Source organism: Balaenoptera ricei, chromosome 20 (genome assembly GCF_028023285.1).
Source record: "Balaenoptera ricei isolate mBalRic1 chromosome 20, mBalRic1.hap2, whole genome shotgun sequence".
Lineage (NCBI taxonomy): Eukaryota > Metazoa > Chordata > Mammalia > Artiodactyla > Balaenopteridae > Balaenoptera > Balaenoptera ricei.
The window spans coordinates 57215233-57237237 of record NC_082658.1 but is presented as its reverse complement, the minus strand read 5'-3'; the positions used below and the strand labels follow the sequence as shown (position 1 = coordinate 57237237).

Sequence of the window (22005 nt, the reverse complement as noted above, 5' to 3'; positions counted from 1 at the left end):
TCCCCTGCTTCTTCCCTCTCTAATCTCCATCCTCCCCACCTCACCCCTGCATGAGTCCGATCTCTCGTTTGCAGTTTCCTCAGCTGCTACTTCTCCTTCTCACTTTCCAACGATAGAGTCTTTTCAATGAAAAATCACACTTGGACGAAAATCTCTGGACACCACTCCGAGCTCTGCGTCTTAGGACACACGCTCAAGAATGAATTCCAGGGTAGAATGGGGTGTGGTGGCTGCATTTCTCTCCCCCTTAGGTTTTCTAGTTTGGGGTCTGGAGCTGGAGCCAAGCATGTTTGGAGAGATGCTGTCAGAACAGCATAGTGCAGTAGAACTTTCTGCGATGGTGGAAATGGTCTCTGTTTGTGCCATCCAATACCGTAGCCACTAACATGTGGCTGGTGAGCACTTGAGATGTGGCTAGTGTGACTGAGAGGCTGGGTCTTCATTTGAATTTTTATTTATATTTAAATCATTATATGTGCCTAGTGGCTACCATATTGGACAGCACAGCTCGAAGCCACACACTTTTCAGGATGAGAATAAGAGTCTAAGAAAGAAGAGCGTATCTGCCTAGGTTTCCTCTAGTCAAAATACAACAGTAGTTCTTCCCCAAGATGCTCAAGCTTGGTGACCTATTTCTGAACTTCATGTATTTCCCTTATTGGAAACACCAATGGGGTTAGGCTACCAGACGCATCGGGGAAGGTCCCAAATTCCAACTTGGAACATCGGCCTTCCTTGAGGATGTGTGTGGCAGGCCCTGAGCTAGGCCTTGTGGACACAGAGGTGAACGAAGCAAGCCAGCCCTGTCTGAATGGAGCTTCTTGTATCTTTCAATAATGAGTTAAGTAGAAAATCAGGATGCTTACACAAAAGGAGGTGTATTAGTTTCCTATTGCCACAAACATAGTAGCTTCAAAGAACGCATCCTCTTCCATAGATCTGAAGGTCTGAAGTCTGAGATGAGTCACGAGGTTAAAGTCAGTGTCCCAGGTCTGGCTCCTTCTGGGGGATCTGGGGGGAATCTGTTTCTTTCCTTTTGCGTCTTGTAAAAGCTCCTTCCGTGGCTCATGGCTGCACATCCTGTTACCTTTTCTCCCCATTTCTGGCTTCACATTGGCTTTTCTTCCCTCTTTGACCTTGTCTCCTTCTTATAAGGACCCTGGTGATTATAGTTAGGGCCCATCCAGATAATCCAGCAAAACCTTCTCATCCCCAAATCCTTAGTTTAATTACACCTGGCAAGTTCCTTTTTGCCATAGAAGGTGACAGTTGTAGGTTTCAGGGATTAAGATGTGGCTCCATTTGGGGGGGCCATTTTTCAGCCTGCCCCAGGGGGTAGCTTTCAATACTTGAAGGAGAGCAAGTTTGTGTCAGAGAAGGTCATTAACCAAGTCGGGCCCTTCCCAAGTGTTCCTGATTGGTGGAAATGGACAAGGCTTGAACCACTCCTGTTGAAGATCTGATGTTGTAAATCAGTGCAGCTCACTATTTACAGTAGCCAAGACATGGAAACCTAAATGCCCATCGACAGATGAATGGATAAAGAAGATGTGGTACATATATACAATGGAATACTACTCAGCCATAAAAAATAATGAAATAATGCCATTTGCAGCAACATGGATGGACCTAGAGATTATCATACTAAGTGAAGTAAGTCAGAAAAAGAAAGACAAATACCATATGATATCATTTATATGTGGAATCTAAAATAGGACACAAATGAACCTATCTATGAAACGGAAACAGATGCATAGACGTAGAGAACAGACTTGTGGTTGCCAAAGGGGAGAGGGATGAGGGAGGGATGGAGGGGGAACTTGGGGATTAGCAGATGCAAACTATTATATATAGAATGGACAAACAACAAGGTCCTACTGTATAGCACAGGGAACTATAGTCAATATCCTGTGATAAACCATAATGGAAAAAGAATATGAAACAGGATGTTTATATGTGTATAACAGAATCACTTTGCTGTATGGCAGAAATTAACACAACACTGTAAATCAACTATACTTCAATAAAGTAAATTTAAAAAAAAAAAGCAGTGCAGCTTATATTTTGGTGCGTCTCCGAGTCACCTGGGGAATGTGGGAAAAGGACAGAGGCCCCGATCTTATCCTGCTCCCATAAGCCTTGACCCGTGTGCCCTTTATGAACTCTCCAGGTGACTCTGCTCCTCAGTAAAGCTTGAGAAGCATCGCTTTTAGGAGTCATCTCGGGGATGATCTGTGTGCGCGTACGTGGAAGGTGGAACGTCTTGTCCTCTGTGCGTGTGTGAGTGCCAAAGCCGGGCTGCAGACAGGAAGTGCTGGAGGAGGCCGGAGGCGGGGCCGGTGTCCGCAGAGCACCCCCACCTGGGCCACACCTGGGAGACAGGAGAAGGTGCGGCCTCACCGAGAAACAGGGAGGGTGCCCCAAGCAGAGGGAGAGACTTGACAGCAGCGCCGAGGTAGGAGCAAGCGTGCCGCCTTTGGGGACACGGAGGCTGTTTGGAGCCAGAATGGGCAGGGAGTTGATTTGACAGGGGGAGCACTAACAAGATCCACCTGCGAGTGTTTGCAGGCTCGAGGCAGGGCAGAGGCAGGATTCTGTTTGTAGTACCGTCGGGGTGGCCTGGATGAAGGCCCAGGCTGGGTGGTGGCAGGGAAGGTGGAGAAAAGGTGATTTAAAAGGAAATACGAATGGCGTGGGCCTAACAGTCGGTTAATACTAATCGGGCAGGTGTGTCGGGCGCTGGAATGCTGTGAGCCAGACGGACACGGTCCCTGATCTTGGAAGTTTGCTTTGGGGTGAGGAGGCGTGTGGAGTTGAGCAATAAGCAGACAAACCCAGATAAACAAGGAGAGCATCAGCCAGAGGTAAATGCTGTGCAGAATTAAATTGGTTCACGTGTGCTTGGGAGTAACTAAACGCTGGCTTCTTTAGATCGGTGCTTGTGGGGGAACCTCCCATTGAAGCTGATGTCTGGATCCAGCCGTGGGAATGAATTGCTGGGGGAAGGGCACTTCACGCAGAGGTAACAGTGAATGCCAAAGCCATAAGGCGGGACCAAACCTTCCCCATCCGAGGAACAGCTCAAACAGCGCTGTCCAAGCTTTTCTGTAGTGATGCAGATGTTCTGTATCTGCACTTGTCACGTGGCCAGCAGCCCCGTGTGACAACTCAGCACTTGAAAGGGGCCTGGTAAGTCTTAGGAACCGAATTTCACATTTTAGTTGTCATTAATTTAAGTCTAACTTTAAAAAGCAAGATACGGCTGTGGTCCACCCTGTGTTGAATGGCACAGAGCAAGAAGGTTGGTGTGGCTGGAAGGGAAGTGGTATAAAATGATGAAGGATCAGGTAAATAGAAGGCAGACTTTATTGCTTTGTGAGTTAGGCTAAATAGTTTGGATTTCTTTTTTTCAAAGAGGAGTGCCAAGCCTTTGGATGCTTTTAATTAGAAGGTGATATATATAACCTGATTAATGTTTTGCAAGTTCGCTCTGGCTGCCATGTTGAGAATGGATTGTAGGGGATGAAGAGGGGACGTCGTAAACCAACTCGAAGACCATGATAATGATATAGGGAGTGGTGGTGGTGCCTTGGGAACAGGGTGGCAGCAGTGGAAACGGAGAAACGTGGGTGGATTCTGGATGAGCTTTGGAGGCAGATTGACAGGAGTTGACAGGGACTGGATTGGGGGGAAGGTGGAGAAGCTGACGATCCTAGATTTGGGGCTTAAGCAACAGGATGGATCATGGTGCCATTTGCTAAAATGAGGCGTGGAGAACAGGTTTGGTTTTGCTTTTTTTTTTGGAAGCGAGGAAGATGGGCTCTGTTTTGGATCTGTTAGAGATTCCTCCTGAGCATTGGTGTAGCGCTGGCAAGTAGCCAGGTGGACATGGGGAAAGGTCAGGGCTAGAGAAGTGCATTTAGGGTCATCAGGAAATAGAGCGTGTAGAAAGCTATGGGACAGGAAGGGTTGGGCCACTAAAGAGAATGAACAGATAGGAAAGAAGGGTAGGGGCAGGAGATTGCTAGAACATTTAAGATTGAACTTAGGGGAAGATCCAGACAGGCAACTACCTGAGAAAACGTGAGACGCCATGGAAGCCATGACAAGTCACAGTTTCCGGAAGGAGGGAACGTTGAATGCTGCTGCCTGGCCAAGGACTGTAGAAGAGTCCAGGGTGCCCTTGGATTTGGTAACAGCATGAAGGTCATTGGTGATACTGGAGATCAGCCTCAGTGGAGTTGGGCTGGAGAGCATTAGAGGTCAGAAAGTAGGGGTCATGACTATAAGTAAGCCTTTTGGTGAAAATATTCACTGTGATGAGAAGCAGAGGAATAGGCAGGGCCTGGAGGAGTGGGGTCAAAGGATAGATTTATCTCTCTTTTTAAAAAATTCTATGTATTTTAAAATTTATATATTTTAAAATTTATTTTATTGAAGTATAGTTGATTTACAATGTTGTGTTAATTTCTGCTGTACAGCAAAGTGGTTCGGCTATATATATATATATACATTCTTTTCCATTATGGTTTATCACAGGATATTGAATATAGTTTCCTGTGCTCTACAATAGGACCTTGTTGTTTATCCTCTCTTTTTTTTTTTTTTTTTTTTTTTTTTAAAGCCAGGTGTTATATGCTGACAGGTAGAAAGCAGGTAGGTTGCCTTTGATAGGAGGAGGGCCTTTTAGCCACTGTAATGGGAGGGCAGGCTAAGAACATGGGTACTGACGTGGGTAGGATGGAATTTGGGCAGTGGGTTGATGAGCATTTGCTGTCAGATTGCTCTTGTCTTTCATGAGAAAGAGTGAAATAGTTGTTTTGAAGGTGGAAAACAAATCATTGCGTAACCATGGTAGGGTTGCTAGATGGCTTGAACTATGCTTCTCAAACACCAATGTGCAAATGAATCACCTGGGGATTTGTTAAAATGCGGATTCTGCATTTCCTTTTTTTTTTTTTTTTTACAATTTAGAATACAAACTGAGTTTCTAATTTTTTTTTTTAAATTTTATTTATTTATTTATTATTTTTGGCTGTGTTGGGTCTTCGTTTCTGTGCGAGGGCTTTCTCTAGTTGCAGCGAGCGGGGGCCACTCTTCATCGTGGTGCGCGGACCTCTCACTATCCCGGCCTCTCTTGTTGGGAGCACAGGCTCCAGACGCGCAGGCTCAGTAATTGTGGCTCACGGGCCCAGTTGCTCCGCGGCATGTGGGATCTTCCCAGACCAGGGCTCGAACCCGCGTCCCCTGCATTGGCAGGCGGATTCTCAACCACTGCGCCACCAGGGACGCCCAGATTCTGCATTTCTAACACGCTTCCAGGTGGTGGTGATGCTCTCGGCTTTGGGTCCCACTTTGAGTAGCAAGAGTCCGTAGCACTTCTGCAGTGGGACGCTTAAGAAGACACAATTTCTTATGTGTCCAGGAGATGCCTAAATTGTTCGCTCCTTGAATTTACTTTAAGGGCAGAGCAGCAAGAGTTGAGCGCCAGTTTGAGATGTGTGGCCATTATTTAAAGCGGGTCTTCTCAATGTTAGAATTATCTGGAGGACTTGAAAACAAAACACCAGAGCCTGGGTATTTTGATTTTGATTGAGATTCTGAATTAACCTGTGTGGGGTGGATCCCAGGCACCCTACGTTTTAAATGCTCCCCTGGGGCTTCCCTGGTGGCGCAGTGGTTGAGAGTCTGCCTGCCAATGCAGGGGACGCGGGTTCGAGCCCTGGTCTGGGAGGATCCCACGTGCCGCGGAGCAACTGGGCCCGTGAGCCACAACTACTGAGCCTGCGCGTCTGGAGCCTGTGCCCCTCAACAAGAGAGGCCGCGACAGTGAGAGGCCTGCGCACCGCGATGAAGAGTGGCCCCCGCTCGCCACAACCAAAGAAAGCCCTCGCACAGAAACGAAGACCCAACACAGCCAAAAATAAATAAATAAATAAATTTAAAAGCTCCCCTGGTGATTCTAGTGTTCATCCAGGCTTGAGAAGCATTGATTTAAAATACCAGGTCAAGGGGATGACCATGGGAGTAGGTGGCCCAAGTGGGGTGGCGGCACCGTTGCCCTTAGGATGTGTGGGCCCCGTCTATATAAACAACTTGAGTCACCCCAAATCAGCATGCCAAGGCTATTCTAGTCACCTAGTCTTACATAGTCCCACCAGAGAAATTCCATGTCAGCCAGCAGGCGCAATCTGCTCACCAGGCTGTTCTGGAATCTTCATAGGGTCCTGGGATGACTGTATTGGCACACAGTTCAGAGCTCCTGGGTGCATCTGGTCTACCTCATGTAGGTGCTTCATGGGTGGGGGGAGGGACACACTTGGGTATGTAGAGGGTGTTGCTCAAAGGTTCTACCAATCCCTGGTAGTCCCAGGCTCCTTAAAAAATTTCAAAAAAGGCACTCAAATGGTGGGGTCCCTTGAGCCATACAGCCTGGTCATGAACAAGAGCAGAGGAGAAAAACAGTTCAAAAACTGAGAGCCCAACTTATAAGATGAAACCTATCATCCAATTGCCAAAACTCATAACAGGAGTCATGATGGAAGTCAGGAACTAAAGGATCTCTGCATGTGGCAAGGAACTAAAACCTAGACAGCCAGCAAGGACCCCAGGTCTGCAAACACCACCCACATGAATGAACGTGGAAGGGGATTCTCTGCCAGCTGAACCTTGAGATGACCACAGCCCTGGGTTGCAGCCTTGTGAGAAACCCTGGGTAAGGCTCAAAGTCTGGGTAAACTGTACCCAGATCCCTGCCCTGCAGAAATTGAGACCACACATTTGTTGTTTGAAGACCCTGAGCTTTGGGCTAACTTGGTACGCAGCAGTAAATAACTAGTAGAAGAGGTGAAGGCAGTCTCATCAAAACTCTCCATCTCTTGGCTTTACTTTCCTCTGTGTCGGCGTCATTTTCTAGCTTAGTCACCTCTTCAGAAGGATTCTAGAAACTCTCAGTAACTCCAAGAGGAAAAAGGAAAATCACTGGGCAGCTTTCCAGTGGAGCCTGGGGTGGCATAGTTGAGAGATGGGGTCATCCTAACCACACAGACTGAGGAAGGAACAAGAGTGGTACCCAGAGGAAGATCAAGGTCAGTTGGTTCCAGAGGGTGGAGAATGGAAATCTACCCCCACATGGTAACTGACGAGACGTGGCAGTGATGGAATCCTTGATGTGAGCCTGGATGGGATTTGAGGGAACAGGTCCAGCTCTCAGGCAGAGAGAGGACCGAATGGTTAGTGTCACCGACATCAAGGGAAAAGTCTCAAGGAGCTTGGGGGAATGAGGTCTGGGAAAAGGCACGTGAGAAATGGTGATCCCCGTTTTAACTGCGAGATTTCGTGTGCCCGTGCCCGCGTGAGGACGTTAAGAAGAGAACACGCTGGTGAGGTGCCGGACAGGCAGGCGGAGACCATTCTTTTGAGAAGTCCAGCGGCAAGATTTTGCTCCTCTGTGTTAATAGGAGACAAGGTTGCCGGTTGCAGGGCTAGAAATATAGTGAAATTAATCACCAAAGGGCAAGGCTTCCAGGAATCATATAAACCACTCCTTTCATCATCTGTTAAACGTGAGTTATTCCCCCAAGTCTTCTTTTAACCTAAAGTTTCCGTTTCCTCCTTCTGAGCCTTCAGAACTCCTACCAAGGAGAGGAACAGTTGAATCCCAGCCACCTCTTTTCTTCTCTCTTTCCTGGTCTCCTGTGAAGGTGCTAAGGAGCTGGAATAATAAGCTGAGAATATTCCTCCAGCCCAGCAGGAGAGAAGAAGAGAAACCTTCTGGCCTGTCCCTGTCCCCACGATATGCCTTTTGGTATGAAACGGAGTCTGATGGTGAGTTTGGGAGGAAGTTAGCTGACCACGCTCTCAGATTTGAGCCATGCTTGGTTTGCAAGAGAATAGCTCTGGGAGAAAGATCTGGCAGAGGCCACCACACGGACTGGTCACACTTAGGTAGTGCATCCAGGGTGACTCCTCTTGCAAAAGTCATGAAGATGCAGCTTTCTTTTCAAGACCAAGGGTCGCGTATGTAGGCATGATGGCGCTGTTGTAACTGCCTGGGACGGCTCTCTCCCCTGTTGTATCAGGTGTGTCTCATAGGGCAGGCTTGCAGGGTGTTAGAGGAGTCAGCTCCTGCCTGACCATCCAACTTGGCCACCTGAGCAAGAAAACCGAGGGGAAAGTATGTTGGAGGAGAAATTACGAAATGCTGGAATTCGTTCCTCACGTCCAGCACCACACGGGGAAAGCCGGCCGCCTCTGCCTAATCCACCCCAGGGCAGTGGAAAGATGCCTTTCTCAGGTCACGTGACACTGTGACCCGGGTTAAACTTTTCACCGGCCAGAGAGATTTAATACAAAGTGCCCACCTGCTCAGGCTGCCCACTTCAGCATGTGTGGTGGAAACCTACCAGGGCTTTCTGCATCGCCTTTCCTGGAGCTCCGCAGGAACGCATCCTGACTTTGCAGGGGCCGGTGAAGCAGGCGCTGTTTGGTAAACAGGGGTGTGGCAGAGGGGGAGGGCTGGACGGGCGGGTCCCCCCGCCCCCTCTGCTTTTTCCGATGACTCACAGGCTGCGATGTTGGAAGGGGGCCTCTGAGATAGATCATCTGATCCAGCAGGCTTATTTCACAAGCGTGATTTTGGAAACAGGGCTCAGGGAAGGTCCCGGAGAAGTAAGTGGGAGTGGGGGACATGGGACCCATTGCTCACCTCCACGCCCAGGGCCGCACTCTGTCCCTCATATAATCTTCTTTGATTATATGTGTATGGCAGGGATGGCGTGGGGAATGGAATTCGGTTTTGGACATGTTGAATTTGAGGTGTCAGTGGCCTGTGTCTCTGAAGCAGAATGTGGTTTGCCGCATGAGTCAGAACCCGAGTGGGGATCTGGGAGTGGCCCACAAGGATGCAGAGGAAGGGCCGCAAGAGGCTGATCTTGGGCTCATGGTCTTCCGTTAGTGATTAGCAGCCTGCGGTCCGTGGGCTGTGTTCTCCTTGGTTTCATGGCGCTGTTCTGGGCTGTCATCCATAGCCTGGAAGGGGAGAGGCAGCCCAGAGTTGTCCCACGTTTGCAAGCTGGTTTGATGAGCCCACATGCCCATCCCTTAGTCCATGGGTGAAGGATGTGTTCCCACTTCTCTGCAGAGGCAGAGATTAGAGTGATGTGGCCACAAGCCAAGGAATGCCTGCAGCCACCGGGGAGTCTGGAAGATTTGAGGAACGAAGCCCCCTAGGACCTGCAGGGTGAGTGCAGCCCTGCTGACACCTTGGTTTTGACACAGTGCAACTGATTTCAGACTTCTGGCCTCCAGAATTGGAAGAGGAAAAAAATGGGTGTTGGTTTAAGCTGCCAGGTTTGTGGTTATTTGTTACAGCAGCTGCAACAGACTAATACAGTGAGCATTTGTCAAAGTCAGCCTGTCAAGATGCCCCTTGGGGGGAAAAGTGATCCCTGGTCAATGACCTTTGAACCTGGAACAAATGAACGTTCATTCATTCATTCAACACTTTTTTTGAGCACCTGTTGCACTTTAGACCCTGTTCTAAGTGCTGGGCATTTATAACACAGTCCCTGCCGACACTGCTTGGATTCTTCTGGGGGAAATCAGACAATAGAAAACAAATATGACATAATATCAGGCTAATGAGGTTCTGTTTTCCTCTCAGAGCAGAGGGTAACAGGAGTTGCTTTTTTCTATGAGGTCAACAGGAAGAGTCGCTGGTTGCTAATATTTGAACAGAGACCCAAATAAAATAAGGCAACAAGCCTGTGGGTGTCTCAGGAGTGTGTGTCCCAGGGGAAGGAAGAGTTGACGCACAGGGGCTCGTCCATTGGGTCTGGAATAGAGGGAGGGAGGGGCTTTCACTCTGAGGAAGGTGGGCATCCACTGGAGAGATTTGACTGGAGGCATGACATGATTTTTTTTTTTAAAGATGGAGATAAAATTCACCTAACCTAAAATTAACCATTTTAAACTGTATGATTCCCTGATATTTTAGTGCATTTGCAGTATTGTGTGACCACCGCCTCTGTCTAGTTCCAAAACATTTTCATCACTCCCGAAGGAGACCTCATACCCATCAAGCAGTCGCTGCCCATTACCTCCCTGGCCCCGCTCCCCCAGCCAAGGGCAATCACCGATCTGCTCTCGGTCTCTGTGGATTATCTATTGTGACATGATTTTTGATGGGTTTTTAAGACAAATCATTGTGACTGCTGGGTAGAGAATGAGTGGGAGGTGGTGGCCCCAATTAAAAACCAGGAGAGCAATTGGCTGAGAGAGGTGGTTGGCCTGAGCCGTGGCTGAAAGTAGAGGTGGTGAAGGAAGATGGTGAGTAGGTTTGGATTCAGGATGTTACATCATCACTTCAGGCCTCTGAGAGGGCTTGGGTTAATCCGCATTTGACAGCAGAACCCCACTTCAGATAGCTATTCAACATGTCGAAGGGTCCGAAAAGACATGATATAGTGGAGAGAGTACTGGGTCGGAACTCTGGAGAAGCAAGTTCTGAGGTTACCGCCTCGTAGTTTTAAGACTTCAGGCCTGTCTCACTTCACATCCGGGCGTCCTCATCCGAAAACCGAGGCCACTAACTAGCTGCCAGATTCCACAGTTCAGGGACTTCTTGCCCAAGGATAAATCACCGATATTTGTGAAGACGCTCCTGCATCTGGTGAAGGTGGGTGTCTTTGTGTCAGCACACCTGGATCTCTCCCCACCCCGCTGGCTCTGAAAGCCAAGAATAAACAGGGCTGGCGTAATCGAGTGGGAAGGAGGACTTACATTCTTAGACAAATGGAATTTCTATGGAAGTGGAAGAGTCAGGTGTTGGAAGCCTGCCTCGTGGCCGGCATCAGGATTTTATGGGACTGCTAGGAGGAGTGGTCCTCTGATGCGGTCGTGTGATGCGCTTGTGTCTCTCCCGGGTGGGAGGTGAGGTACACAGAGCTGCTCCTAATAATTCTGAAGTTTGCGGGAGATTTACTTTTGTGTATAAGTTGTTTTTTTTTTTTTTGGCCACGCAGCCTGCAGGAATCTTAGTTGCCCACCCAGGGATCGAACCCGCGCCCCCTGCAGTGGAAACGCAGAGTCTTAACCACTGGACCGCCAGAGAGGTCGCTACTTTTGTGTATAAATCTGAGCAAACTCAAAGTTATCCCCATTACGACACACTCTCGCTGGCCTTGCGTTCCGGTATGTGTTCTTTCCTCATTTTCCATGCTGTACATTTAAAAGCCTTTGTTTTTATTTGGAGCAAAAGTAATAGCATACATGCGGTTAAAAACAAAAATCAAATAGTACTGGAAGGCTCAGAGTGCAAAGCGACACGCTCACACCCACCCCCCTCCTTTCCAGTCGCATTTGATGTTTAGTTCTCCTGGCAGTTACTTCCACAATTTTAAATAAAATGCTTACGTGTTGGTTCGCAATTTGTTAACTTTTAACACTATCTGTTGGTTCCCTGTTATGAAGATGAGGGGTTGTTTACACTCTACCTGCCCTTTTCCCAGGTCTTCACTGACACCTGGGTGGTAGGAGCTACAGCTGGAAATTGATACCCAGCGATTGCTTTTTAAGGACCTGGTTCAAACCAAGGGTTAAAATGAACAGTCCTATGAAACTCATCGTCTTTTAAGATTTTTTTTTTTTTTTTAACTTGTCTTCTTTCTCTGAACCCCTTGGAGGAATCTCTTTCGGCTTTAGGGTAGGAATGGCGTTTCCCTTGAGCAGGTGGCTTATTTTATCTTAAGGACACAGAGGACCCTTTAGCCAAACACATTTCCCTCTTTGCTCTGGCTGCAAAGCTCTGTGCCAGATTTGCCGCCCACTCCGCCCCACCTCGTGCTGGGAGATTGGACTGGAGAGGTCCCTGACCTCAGCCAGACGTCGTCTCATTTTTTCTGCTCCTGTTTTCTCTGGATCCAATCTGGCTCTCTCGGGGTCTGCATCAGGGAAGTGTGGCGTGGGGACTTTCACTAATTCTCTCCCCTCCGCGCCAGCCTCCCAGCCTCTCCCCGCTCAGAAATCAGACCTGCCGAACTTGACCTCCCTCCTCTGGGTTTTGTGCCCACACCACACTTCCCCCCCCCCGCCCCGCTGCCAGCATGGGAAGCAACCACTCCAGAAATAGGACACGTGGCGGCCTGCCCTGGGTCATTAAGGGTGATTTACTTCCCTGTTAGAGACACCGGGCTGGATGAGTATTTACCTGGAGTCCCTTCAGTGCGCCTGGCTGAGCATTGTAAAAAGATGCGTGGTAATCAGGGCCGCGTGGAGCCGCCCTGGGCCGGGCCTGTGGTGGTTTAAGGAGAGTCGGCCAGAGGCCAAGGAGCTTCGTGTTGGCGCGCTTGGTCCCCTTCTCCTGAACCCTCGTCGCCTCAGCGGAGGGGCTCAGGGTACCGGACTGTTAGAGGCAGGAAGGATGCCAGCAGCCGGGCTGCCTGGGGTCTTGGACCCACCTCCATCATCCTTCCGACCCCAACCCACCTCCCTGGTACCCCTAACGGAGCCGCAGTTAGGCTGGCTCAGTAATTTATTTTTCCTTTTTTCTCTCTTTTGAAGCAGCACATGCCTTTCCCCCCTTTAATCTTACTAAGTTGTAGCTGGTGCGGTTGCCTCTTGACAGTGAGATGGGGGAGCTCCGCTCTGGGTGAAGCCCCAGCAGCCCTCCTGCCCAGCGGACTTGTCTGCTCCTGGCACAGCCCATCAGGATTTTATTCCCTCCCCTCCTTCTGGATAGAACCCCTAACAGGTGGTGCATTTCTTTATTTTCAGTTACTTTCTTTTTGTGGTGGTGGTGGTGGTTGATTTGGCCCCCGATGCTCGGCTTTGTGGAGATCTTAGTTCCCCGACCAGGGATTGAACCTGGGGCCACGGCAGTGAAAGAGCTGAGTCCTAACCACTGAATGACCAGGGAACTCCCTCAGTTACTTTCTTAACAGAGGCTGCTTAGGGGCCTGTGGATTTCAGAGCTGGGAGGACCTCAGAATTTAGCCCTGCTTCCATTTCTGTGCCATAAAGAAAGGGGCCCTCGTTTCCGAGCTCAGCGGGGGCGGGCTGGCTGCCTTCTGAGACGGTAAGGCTCGCTGAGTCAGTCCTCTTTACGGTAATGAAGTCTTCCGAACTGCTTGAGGGAACCCTTCAGAAAGCCCTCTTCATCCATCCGTCCATCATGATTCAGTGAACCTTTATTGAATTTCTTCAGTGTGCAAGGCATGTCTGATGGGTGCTGTGGGCAGTGTAGACACCCAGTGTGGACACTTGGCCCCCTGTGTCCCGGGAGCCGACAAGCTCATTGCCAAGCTGGGACAAGCAGGCGCCAAACTCCAGTATAAACCTTTTCTGGCAAGTGCTGTTGACATGGTGGTGATGATGAATGCCCCTCAGAAAACATCCTGGTCCACTTCTTTACCAGTAATCCCATCTCCCGGGAGAGGACTGCCTGATTATCAGAAATCGGGGTGGTGTGTGTGTACAGCCCTCCTGGGGAGGCCAGGCCCAGCTTCCTCTGAAATCTGGGTGGGTGGGTGGGATGTCTCCTTACTCTGGACTCTCCCTCCCCGATAGATTTTCCTTTTTGGGTTTTCCCCATGCACACCTGAACCTCTTGATGAACTCTCCTGAAACTAAGTGGGACCATAGGTGTTCTCTTTATGTTTAGAGGGGAAAAAACCCCTTTCATGTAACCCTTCGCTGTATCTGCTGGTGCCCTGTAGAGGTCCTTTGTTAAACTGATAGGGTCATTTTAGTTACTTGGGAGCCACTGAAGGTTTTCCAGGTTGGTCTGGAGGAGTCCTTGTAGCTTCTAGGCCTCCTCTTCCTACAGAGACTCTGGCACCAGGATCTCTTTGGAATCTAGGCTTCAGCTCTTAACCCTGCCCCCCCCCCCCCCCCCACCAATCTCTCTTATAGTTCAAGTAGCTGTGATGCATTCCCAGGAGCTAGGTATCTTCTAAGACTCCTTTTCCTCCTCCCTGGAAACGTGTATGACCGAACCCAAGTCAAGCTGAGATCATGCTCGACCCCCAGTAGGATTGCGCAGGCCACCCTTCAGTATCTATTAACAAGTTTTCGTCTGAAATTGGAATTTTGCACCGACCGGCAGTTCTTAACTAATTCCAACAGCTTGTGCAACCCAAGTTGATTCACTTTTCGCATCATGTTTAATTCCCTACCCTTGGTTTTAACTGAAACTCTGCTCCCATCCCCCTCTATTTAGAGAGCCCACAACAAACTCAGGTTCCTTAGGATAGTTTGGGAGCAGGGACGGTGCCAGGTATTGGCAATCGCTGCGCAAAAACCAAGGAAATGTGATCCCTGCTCTCGGGGCCTCAGAAGGATATGCAGAGACTCTATTTACCCGCCTTCTCCCCTGCCCCACCCCACCCCAGGAGTGTATGCATTCTCAGCTGATTAGCTAATGACTTAGGACTGGGCTGGTGCAATGCCAAAAACGTGAGTCACTCACTTACAGGTATAGACAGCAGTGAGCGTGCTCCATTGCCATGGCAACGCGAACACGTCTTCATCTCAAAGCAGAAAGAATTCACTTCTGCTCCTCGGGGAAGTGGATGTTTCCCACACTGTTCCCCGGGCACGTGTGTTCTCCCTAAGGCTGCAGTGTCCTCTTCACCCCCACACCGCATCAACACCACCACCACCCCATCCACTGTTACGCTCTCCTGGGTGGGTGTCCTGGCCTACTGTATGCGTTGCCTGCCCCCTCCAACCCCCCCCCCCCCCCCCGCTACTTTGTGGGTGTGGCCAGCATCCAGTTGTGCCTCTGATGCCTAATTTGAAGTCCCGGTGACCTAATTGTAAAGTAGGAGATGCAGAAGACTGAATGTTTTCTTGGGGCGAGGCAGCCTGATAAAGTGACAAGAGCCAGGCTTTAAAGTTGAACAGAGTTGGCTCAAGTTCTGGCGCTGTCACTTATGAGGTCTGTGACCTTGGGAAAATATTTTTCTTCCTCTTTAGTGCCCTCGTAGATAAAGTGGGGTAATCCCTACATTACCAGGCTGTGGGAAGGACGAAATTAAAGCATGTCAGAGCGCTTAATGTATCACTCAATACGTGATCACTTTCTCATTCTATGTCCCAGCAGCCTCGGGGGATTGAGACATTGCCGCCAAGGATCCTGAGGCATTAACTAGGTGGCCGCCACGCCCAGGGACATCTTCGAGAATTCAGAACTCTGGGCTGTGGGCCCCGTCTACCTTGCGCCGGTTGGGTGATGTGTCACGTGGGGTTCTTTGGTTGCACACTTCGGAAACCGATTCTGGCTGATGTCAGCCGAGTGGAATTTATTGCAAAGATACTGGAAGTTCACAGAATGGACGGGAGGCTGGGGAAACCTCCTGAAGGCAGATAGAACCCGAGATGCTCAGCTGTGTGGAGCCAGGAGGTAGGACTAATAGGAACAGTCGTATAAAGCAAACAGAGTGTAGTCAGGTGTGCTTGGCTGTGATGGAGGAGCAGCTAGCTCCCCAGGTGTCAGCAGAGACCACCTGGAGGCAGACACACCTTTGCCTGTGAAAGGGGAGGGACCCCCTGAGACCCCTTAGGGCTTGTAGGGGGAGGGCTGGCACCTGGATTAAGAGATGCGCAGAGAAAGGGCCTAGTGGGAGAGAGAGAATTCCCTAGAAAAAGGAGTGGGGCTGTTAAGATACAGGTAAGGACACTGGGCAGCTTAAGCAACAAACGTCTGCAGCAGGGATCTTGGACAAATCTCACTTTGGGCTGCTTTTCTGAAAATGAGAGACTTGAACTTGATAATCTCAAAGGACCCTTGGGTTTCTAATAAGACTGCTCCAATGATGAAATAGACAGCTCTTCCACTGGGAAGGGTTAGGACTTAGCATTAGTCGCCTTCTTAGTTCTTTATTCTCCCCCTGAAACCTCCTGCTCCACAGTATATGCAATTAATGATCAGTACTTTCTAAAATCCACTTAATTTTTAATAAAGTTTGTCTACGAAAAACAGGAGATTATAGCAAATGTATCTACTATCCCTATTTTAAAAATCAACTGTAATTTATATATTTTACCATAAAGTATATAATTGACCACAAATAAATAAATTAAATTAAATTTACCATAAGCTATAATTTACCATAAACTAAAATCCCCCCATTCTCAGTGTACAGGTTAGTGACTTGACAAATAGATACACCTGTGCAACTGCCACTGTAATCGAAGTCTAGGACATCTTTCCGGGAAGTTCTCTCTTGCCCATTTGCAGTCAGTTTCTCTCTCCTCCCACTCATCTCCTCAGGTCACCTCTGATTTCTACCCTATAGATTAGTTTTGCCTATTCTAGGTTTTCATAGAAACGGATCATGCGGTGTGTACCCTTGAATCTGGCCTCTCTTGCACAGGATAACGTCTGAGATTTATCCATATTGTTGTATCAGTTGTTGATTCCTTTTTATTGTTAAGTAGAATTCCACTGGTTGAGCAGACTAGAATTTGCTTATCCATTTGTCAACTGATGGACATTTGGGTTGTTTCCAGCTTTTAGCTGTTACGAGTAATTCTGTGAACATTTGTGTATAAGTCTTTCGGACATGTTTTCATTTCTCTGGTGTAAATACCTAAGAGTGAAATTGTTGGATCATATGGTAAGTGTATGTTTATATAAGAAACGGCAAAACTATTTTCTGCACTTCACTTGTCGCTCACAGCAGCATATGAGCTTTCAATTATCCTAGCTCCTTGCCAACATTTTTTTTTGCCATTCTAGTGAGTATGAAGTAGTTTCTCATTGTGCTTTCAGCTTGTATTTTCCTGAGGATTAATGATGTTGAACATTTTTCATGTGCTTATCACCATCTCTGGATTCCACAAGTATCAACACTTGCCAAATGTCAGTCAAAAATAACACAATTACTCGACATTAAAAAAAAAATCCCTGTGTGTTCCTCCAGTTCTGTTCCCTTTTCTCCTTCTCTCCTCGGAGGTAACGACTGTTCTGTTGTTGGTGTATCTTTCCCATGAGCATGTTTAAAACTTTTATGAGCATGTATGCATCTAAAATAGCATTCACTAATGTGTATTTTGAAACTTACATGAAATATATTTATCTTTTTGGGATTGGCTTTCTTCACAGGTGTTTTTGAAGTTTATCCACGTTGGTACATGTAGACCTAGTTCATTTCAACTGCCCTGTAGTTTTCTAGCACATGTGTATCTCATAGTTTATTCCTGTGGGTGGACATTTTAGACATTTAGAAACAATTGTGCATTTCTCCTTGTGCACTTGTGTGAGTATTCCTCTGGGGCAGATACCTAGAAGGAGAATATCTGGGTATGAGTATGTACCTTTGGATTTTGCCACTATATTTTCCAAAGAGGTTTTGCAGATATACATATACTGCTACCCACAGAATATTACAATACCCACTCCCCTTGCCAACAAGGCATGCTTATTTTTGCCATCTGAACGTGTAAAATATTGCACCTCAGATTTAACTTGTGTTTACGTTTCCTTCATTGCTAGTGAGGTTGTGTATATTTCCATATGTGTATTTGCCTTTCAGAATTCCTCTCCTGTGAATTTCCTATTCATACTCTGCTCACTTTTCCATCACGCTGTCTTTTAAGCATTGCTTTTTCGTTTTTTTAAAACGGTATATTTTGTCATGTGGAATTTTTAAATTGTAGTCTAGTCAAATGTATTTATGACTGCATAGACTGTGCTTTTTATTTCTTATTTAGGAAAACTTTATTGAGGGCGTAAGACGGTCCGTCCATCCCCAGGATTTGCTAATGTGTATTTAGGATTTTTATACCTGTGCTCTGTGAGGTTAGGTTAGGCTTTGAATTCTTACATTGTTTTCCTTTGAAGATTGGTATCAGGGTATTATAAAAGGAACTGATGGTTTTTCTCTCTATTTCTGGGAGAGATTGTGTAAGTGTTGCCTTTTCCTTAAAGGTTTGAGAAAACTTTGTCAGTAAAACCACATAAACCCATTATCGTTTTTTTAAGGTAGTTTTTAGGCCGCAGAATCGATTCCTTTGAAGGTTATAGATCTATGCGGGTTTTCTATTTCCGCCTGAGTCAATTTGAAATTTTTAGTTTTTCTGAAAAATGATCAGTGGCAGGAGATAGCAAAAAACCAGGCGGCCCCAGGACTTGTGGGAAGACAGCACCTTCCACTGATTCAAACTCCGGACACCTGGAAGGTCACTGGAGGAGATCAAAGTGAAAGCACTGCAGGGTTTTGTCTTATTCAGAAGGAGAAAAGAGCTCTTGATTAACTTTATGCTTGAAGTCAAGTGTACATGTTACAAACGTCAGTGTAACCACCTAAGTAGTATAAATAGACTCTATAAATACCAAGTTTGTGGGGTTGGAGGGAGAATAAAGAAAATGCAATCGATCCGATAGAATGCAAGGCAGGAGGCAGCAGAAAAAGCAAAGCGAAAAGCCCGGTGAAGAGAAAGCATGTGGTTATGATGGCCTGTAGGCAGCATCTCCTCCGAGGATGCCTTTCTGGACCCCTCGGTTTTTCCCCTTAGCAGCGCACACATCCGTCACTCTGCACCGTGTCTGCCTGTCTGCCATCTTTCTCTCTTTGCGGGAGGCACACTCTTCCCAGGACCGGGCCGGGTCGTTTATCTTCTGCTTCTCAGTGCCTGACATATAGCAGGTGCCCACTTAAGTGTTTGAATGAGCGCAGCAAACAAGTAAATAAATAAGTGAGCGGATGGGCAAATAAATCTGGAAAGGTTACTCTATCAAGTTCAACGGCTGTGGGGAGACATTTTAATCAGCGATCACCTCAGTTGATCTGTGAGTTGGGAACCGAGGAAGTAGCTGCAGCCTTGAATTTGATGGGGAAGAAAGTCAGTGTGAGATGCCTAAACGGAAACCACCTATGAAGTTAGCTGTCTGTGTGATTGTCACGTGCTTGATCAGCACGTGGTTAGTGCCCTGAGAGGTACCGTGCGTGGACCATGCTTTATAGAGCGAGGGTCCGTGCTATCATTTTGTCATCTACACCATGGCTTTCCCCCGGGCCTCGGGGATAGCAGACAGACCCTATACTTAGAGAAGAGGCTCAGGTGAAAACCATTCTGACTTCCAGGATTGTTACCAGCGACTGTGAAAGATCCCAGCCCACGCTGGCTGGGGAGAGGTATTGCTTGGCCTCAAACTGTGTTTCACACTCTTCCCCATTTTCCTGTTTCTCAGGCTGAGCCACCCGGCCTGTTTGGACATGTTGCATCCTGGGAAGCTCTCATCTTTGTGATTCACATGTCACTTGTCACTGTTCTCTGGCCCTGTCACGCTTTGTGCAATCAAAATCCCATTTCCTTGCCTCATTCCTGCGAGCCTTCGCCTTGCTCTCACTTGGGTCCCCGGGCAGGGAGCGTCTCCTCTTACGTCTCCGTTGTGCTGCCCGCCCTGGGCAAGACAAGGGCAGCGCCACTCCGTACACCCAGAATCACAGTACAGGCTGGCGAACTGTGACATCCTGACACTGGCTTTCTTCTTTTTAGCCCCCGCTTTTTAGAGAAATGGCACAAAACCAGGGGGCAGCGCCCCAGATTGCCGGTAAGCCAGTAATGCACCAATCCTAGGGCCAGACAGACCACAGGTGCCAGTCCGTCCCCGAGCCGTTGTCCCTGGCTCTCCCCATCACGTCTCAGAAACAGTGCTGGCAAGCGCTCCGCTCTGTTCTTTCCCTTACAGTCATTATCGACTCCTGTGGATCTGGGAGGCTTGTGGACAGAAGGATCATTCTATCAGTGAGAGATGGAACCTGGGGTTTCTATGGGCACGGTCCGGCTCCAGGGCTTTACAGAAAGTGTATTTTAAGACAGAAGAACCTCTTACCCAGCAGGAAAGTGGAAACCCGAATGCCTTTGGGGCCATCCCCAGACCTTGGGCAGGGGAAGCCTCCCTATGTGCTTTTCCAGCGCACTCCTGGCCCTCAGTAAGCTTCGGCCTCCGGCTTTTCCCGGGATGGGCAGAGGTGATGCAGCCCTGAGAGGAGGCCCCGGGGACCACGCCGGCCGGCATCGCTGCTGTGGAATGATTGATGCTCAGAGCAGGGGCGGCTCGCGGGGTCTGCGTGCTGGCTTTGCGTCCTGGGGCCCCCGCCTTTCCTATGATTAACCTTGGCTGAACAAGCTGCGGGCCGAGTCGTGTGTGATACCAGCCCCAGCGAGGCAGGCAGTGGCCACGAAGACGGTCGGGCAGCCCTGCTGGCCGCGTGTTAGGATCACCTACGAGCTTGTGGGGCAACCACCTCCAGGTCTCTCCCCGGGACAGCCTGTTTCAGGGCCCGGGGGATTACTGGGCATCTGGGTGGCTTTAAAGCTCCCAGATGGGGAGTTCCCTGGTGGCCTGGTGGTTAGGATTCCTGGCTTTCCCTGCCAGGGCCCGGGTTCCATCCCTGGTCGGAGAACTGAGATCCCACAAGCTGCGTGGCGTGGCCAAAAAAAAGGACAAAATCTCCCAGATGGTTTTCACGAGCAGCCAGGCTGAAAACCGCTGCATCAGAGGACGGCAGGGAAGATGGCAACGTTTATCTTCATCCTGCCAGGGCAACTTCAGTATGGCCTTGTTGAGTGTGCATGAGATGACTTTATTTTTTCATGGGAAATTTCCTGGTTTTTACATGTAGGCCCCTGACCTGCAGGCTGAGCCCTCACCTCTCTGACACAAACACCTGTGGGGCTGGGCTCCACCTGTCGGGCTGTTCTCTGCACACGGGGGCGAGTACGCCCGCCTTCACACACCCTACCTTCGGCCGTTTCCTATTCTTGTTCTTGGCCTCAGACTCAGAGCCCAGCTCCACAGAACTAATGTTCCTGAGGCCAGACCCTGGGCGCTTCCCGCTACCCCACGACAGGCCTGTGGGGTATGTATGATTTTGATCCCGTGTCTCAGACGTGGAAAGTCACTCAGCCAGGGGGATGGTGGAGTCGGGACTCGGCTCTCTTTGTCTCACAAGCCGCAGCTCTCAGCCACCCCGCTGCCTTCCTGCGCTTGGGGGTCTTTGGTGCCTTCTGGGCTGCCACCGCTGGATGGCTTCTGGGTGAACCCCTCTGCCTGCGATTGGGTGACTCCTTCGAGCCCGTGGTGGGGCCGGACCAGAGGGTCATTGGGAAAAGGGGAATCTGGATGTCGTCCCCTGTTTGAGACGAATGGCACATTTCCAACTTCTGATTGCTCTTCCCCCCATCCCAGGTCCACCCCGACCTTCCAGATCATGACTTGCCCCCCAGGGACCCTCTGCCCCTCTCTCCTGGCCTCCTCTTGATTTAGGAAATGGGCCAGGGGGACAGCGTCTTTGCTGGCGTTTTCTCTCCCCGAGGTCAGGCCAGCTGAGTGGAGCCCATGGGAGCAGAAACTAGGAATGAGGGAGAACAGGGGGCCAGGCTGGGAGCAGAAGGGGCACCTGACCCAGGTGGGTGCCGATGGCGCGTGACTCCAGCGCACAGTGGCCGCAGAGGCCGGAGAGCAAAGGAGCCAATGGGGAGGAAGCAGCTGGAATATCCTGCATCCAGGTGCGGGGTCAGGGGTGGGGCACACAGGTAGCAGGGAGCCCCTGCTTCCCTGTTACCTGTGAGCCTGGCGGGGCAGGTTCCTGTAGCGCGTAGGGTAATCGTGTAGCGTTTCCCAAAAGGCTGGGCAAAGGTGGGTCTCAGTGGTCTATGGGCAAGGCTTTCAGTACCATTGAATCAGAAAAGGAGAAGGGTTTTCCTTGTGCAGTGCTCTCAGTGAAGGAGAGTTTCGGGTGGTGCTGGGTGAGAACAGGCCTCAGCAGGTAGTACTGTCTAGCTAGGATTGAATAGCACTGCTTGGTTTTTTTGTTGTAATTATTTTCGTGCTGTGGATTTCTGGCAGATGTTACTCGTTTTCCATTCAGAGAGTACTCTAAAATTTTCTGAGAAATAAAATGTTTTTTAAAGTAAAAAAAGCGAGTCAACTAAAAATATGAAGTAAACAAGAGAAAGAGTGGTATGATGTCATGCCGAAAATGATAGTGTGGT

General features: G+C 49.0%; 1 protein-coding gene across 8 annotated transcripts in view; it reads left to right on the top strand.

Moving 5' to 3' along the window:
* The window catches only part of GAS7 (growth arrest specific 7), a 201043-nt gene that overhangs the window by 60004 nt on the left and 119034 nt on the right, over nucleotides 1-22005 (top strand). The window contains exons 1-2 of one of the 8 annotated variants that reach the window (XM_059906614.1): nucleotides 2382-2455; nucleotides 2728-2864. The exons of 3 other annotated variants lie outside the window; for them this stretch is intronic. Coding sequence is in view for 1 of the 5 variants with exons in the window: in XM_059906612.1 (XP_059762595.1) it covers nucleotides 7798-7827 (30 nt within the window). In the remaining 4 variants the exon portion in view is untranslated. Of the gene's footprint in view, nucleotides 1-2381; nucleotides 2456-2727; nucleotides 2865-3009; nucleotides 3023-3079; nucleotides 3190-7776; nucleotides 7828-22005 lie in introns of those variants that run through there. 4 more of the 8 variants (XM_059906616.1, XM_059906618.1, XM_059906615.1 and 1 more) reach the window with 4 other exon arrangements.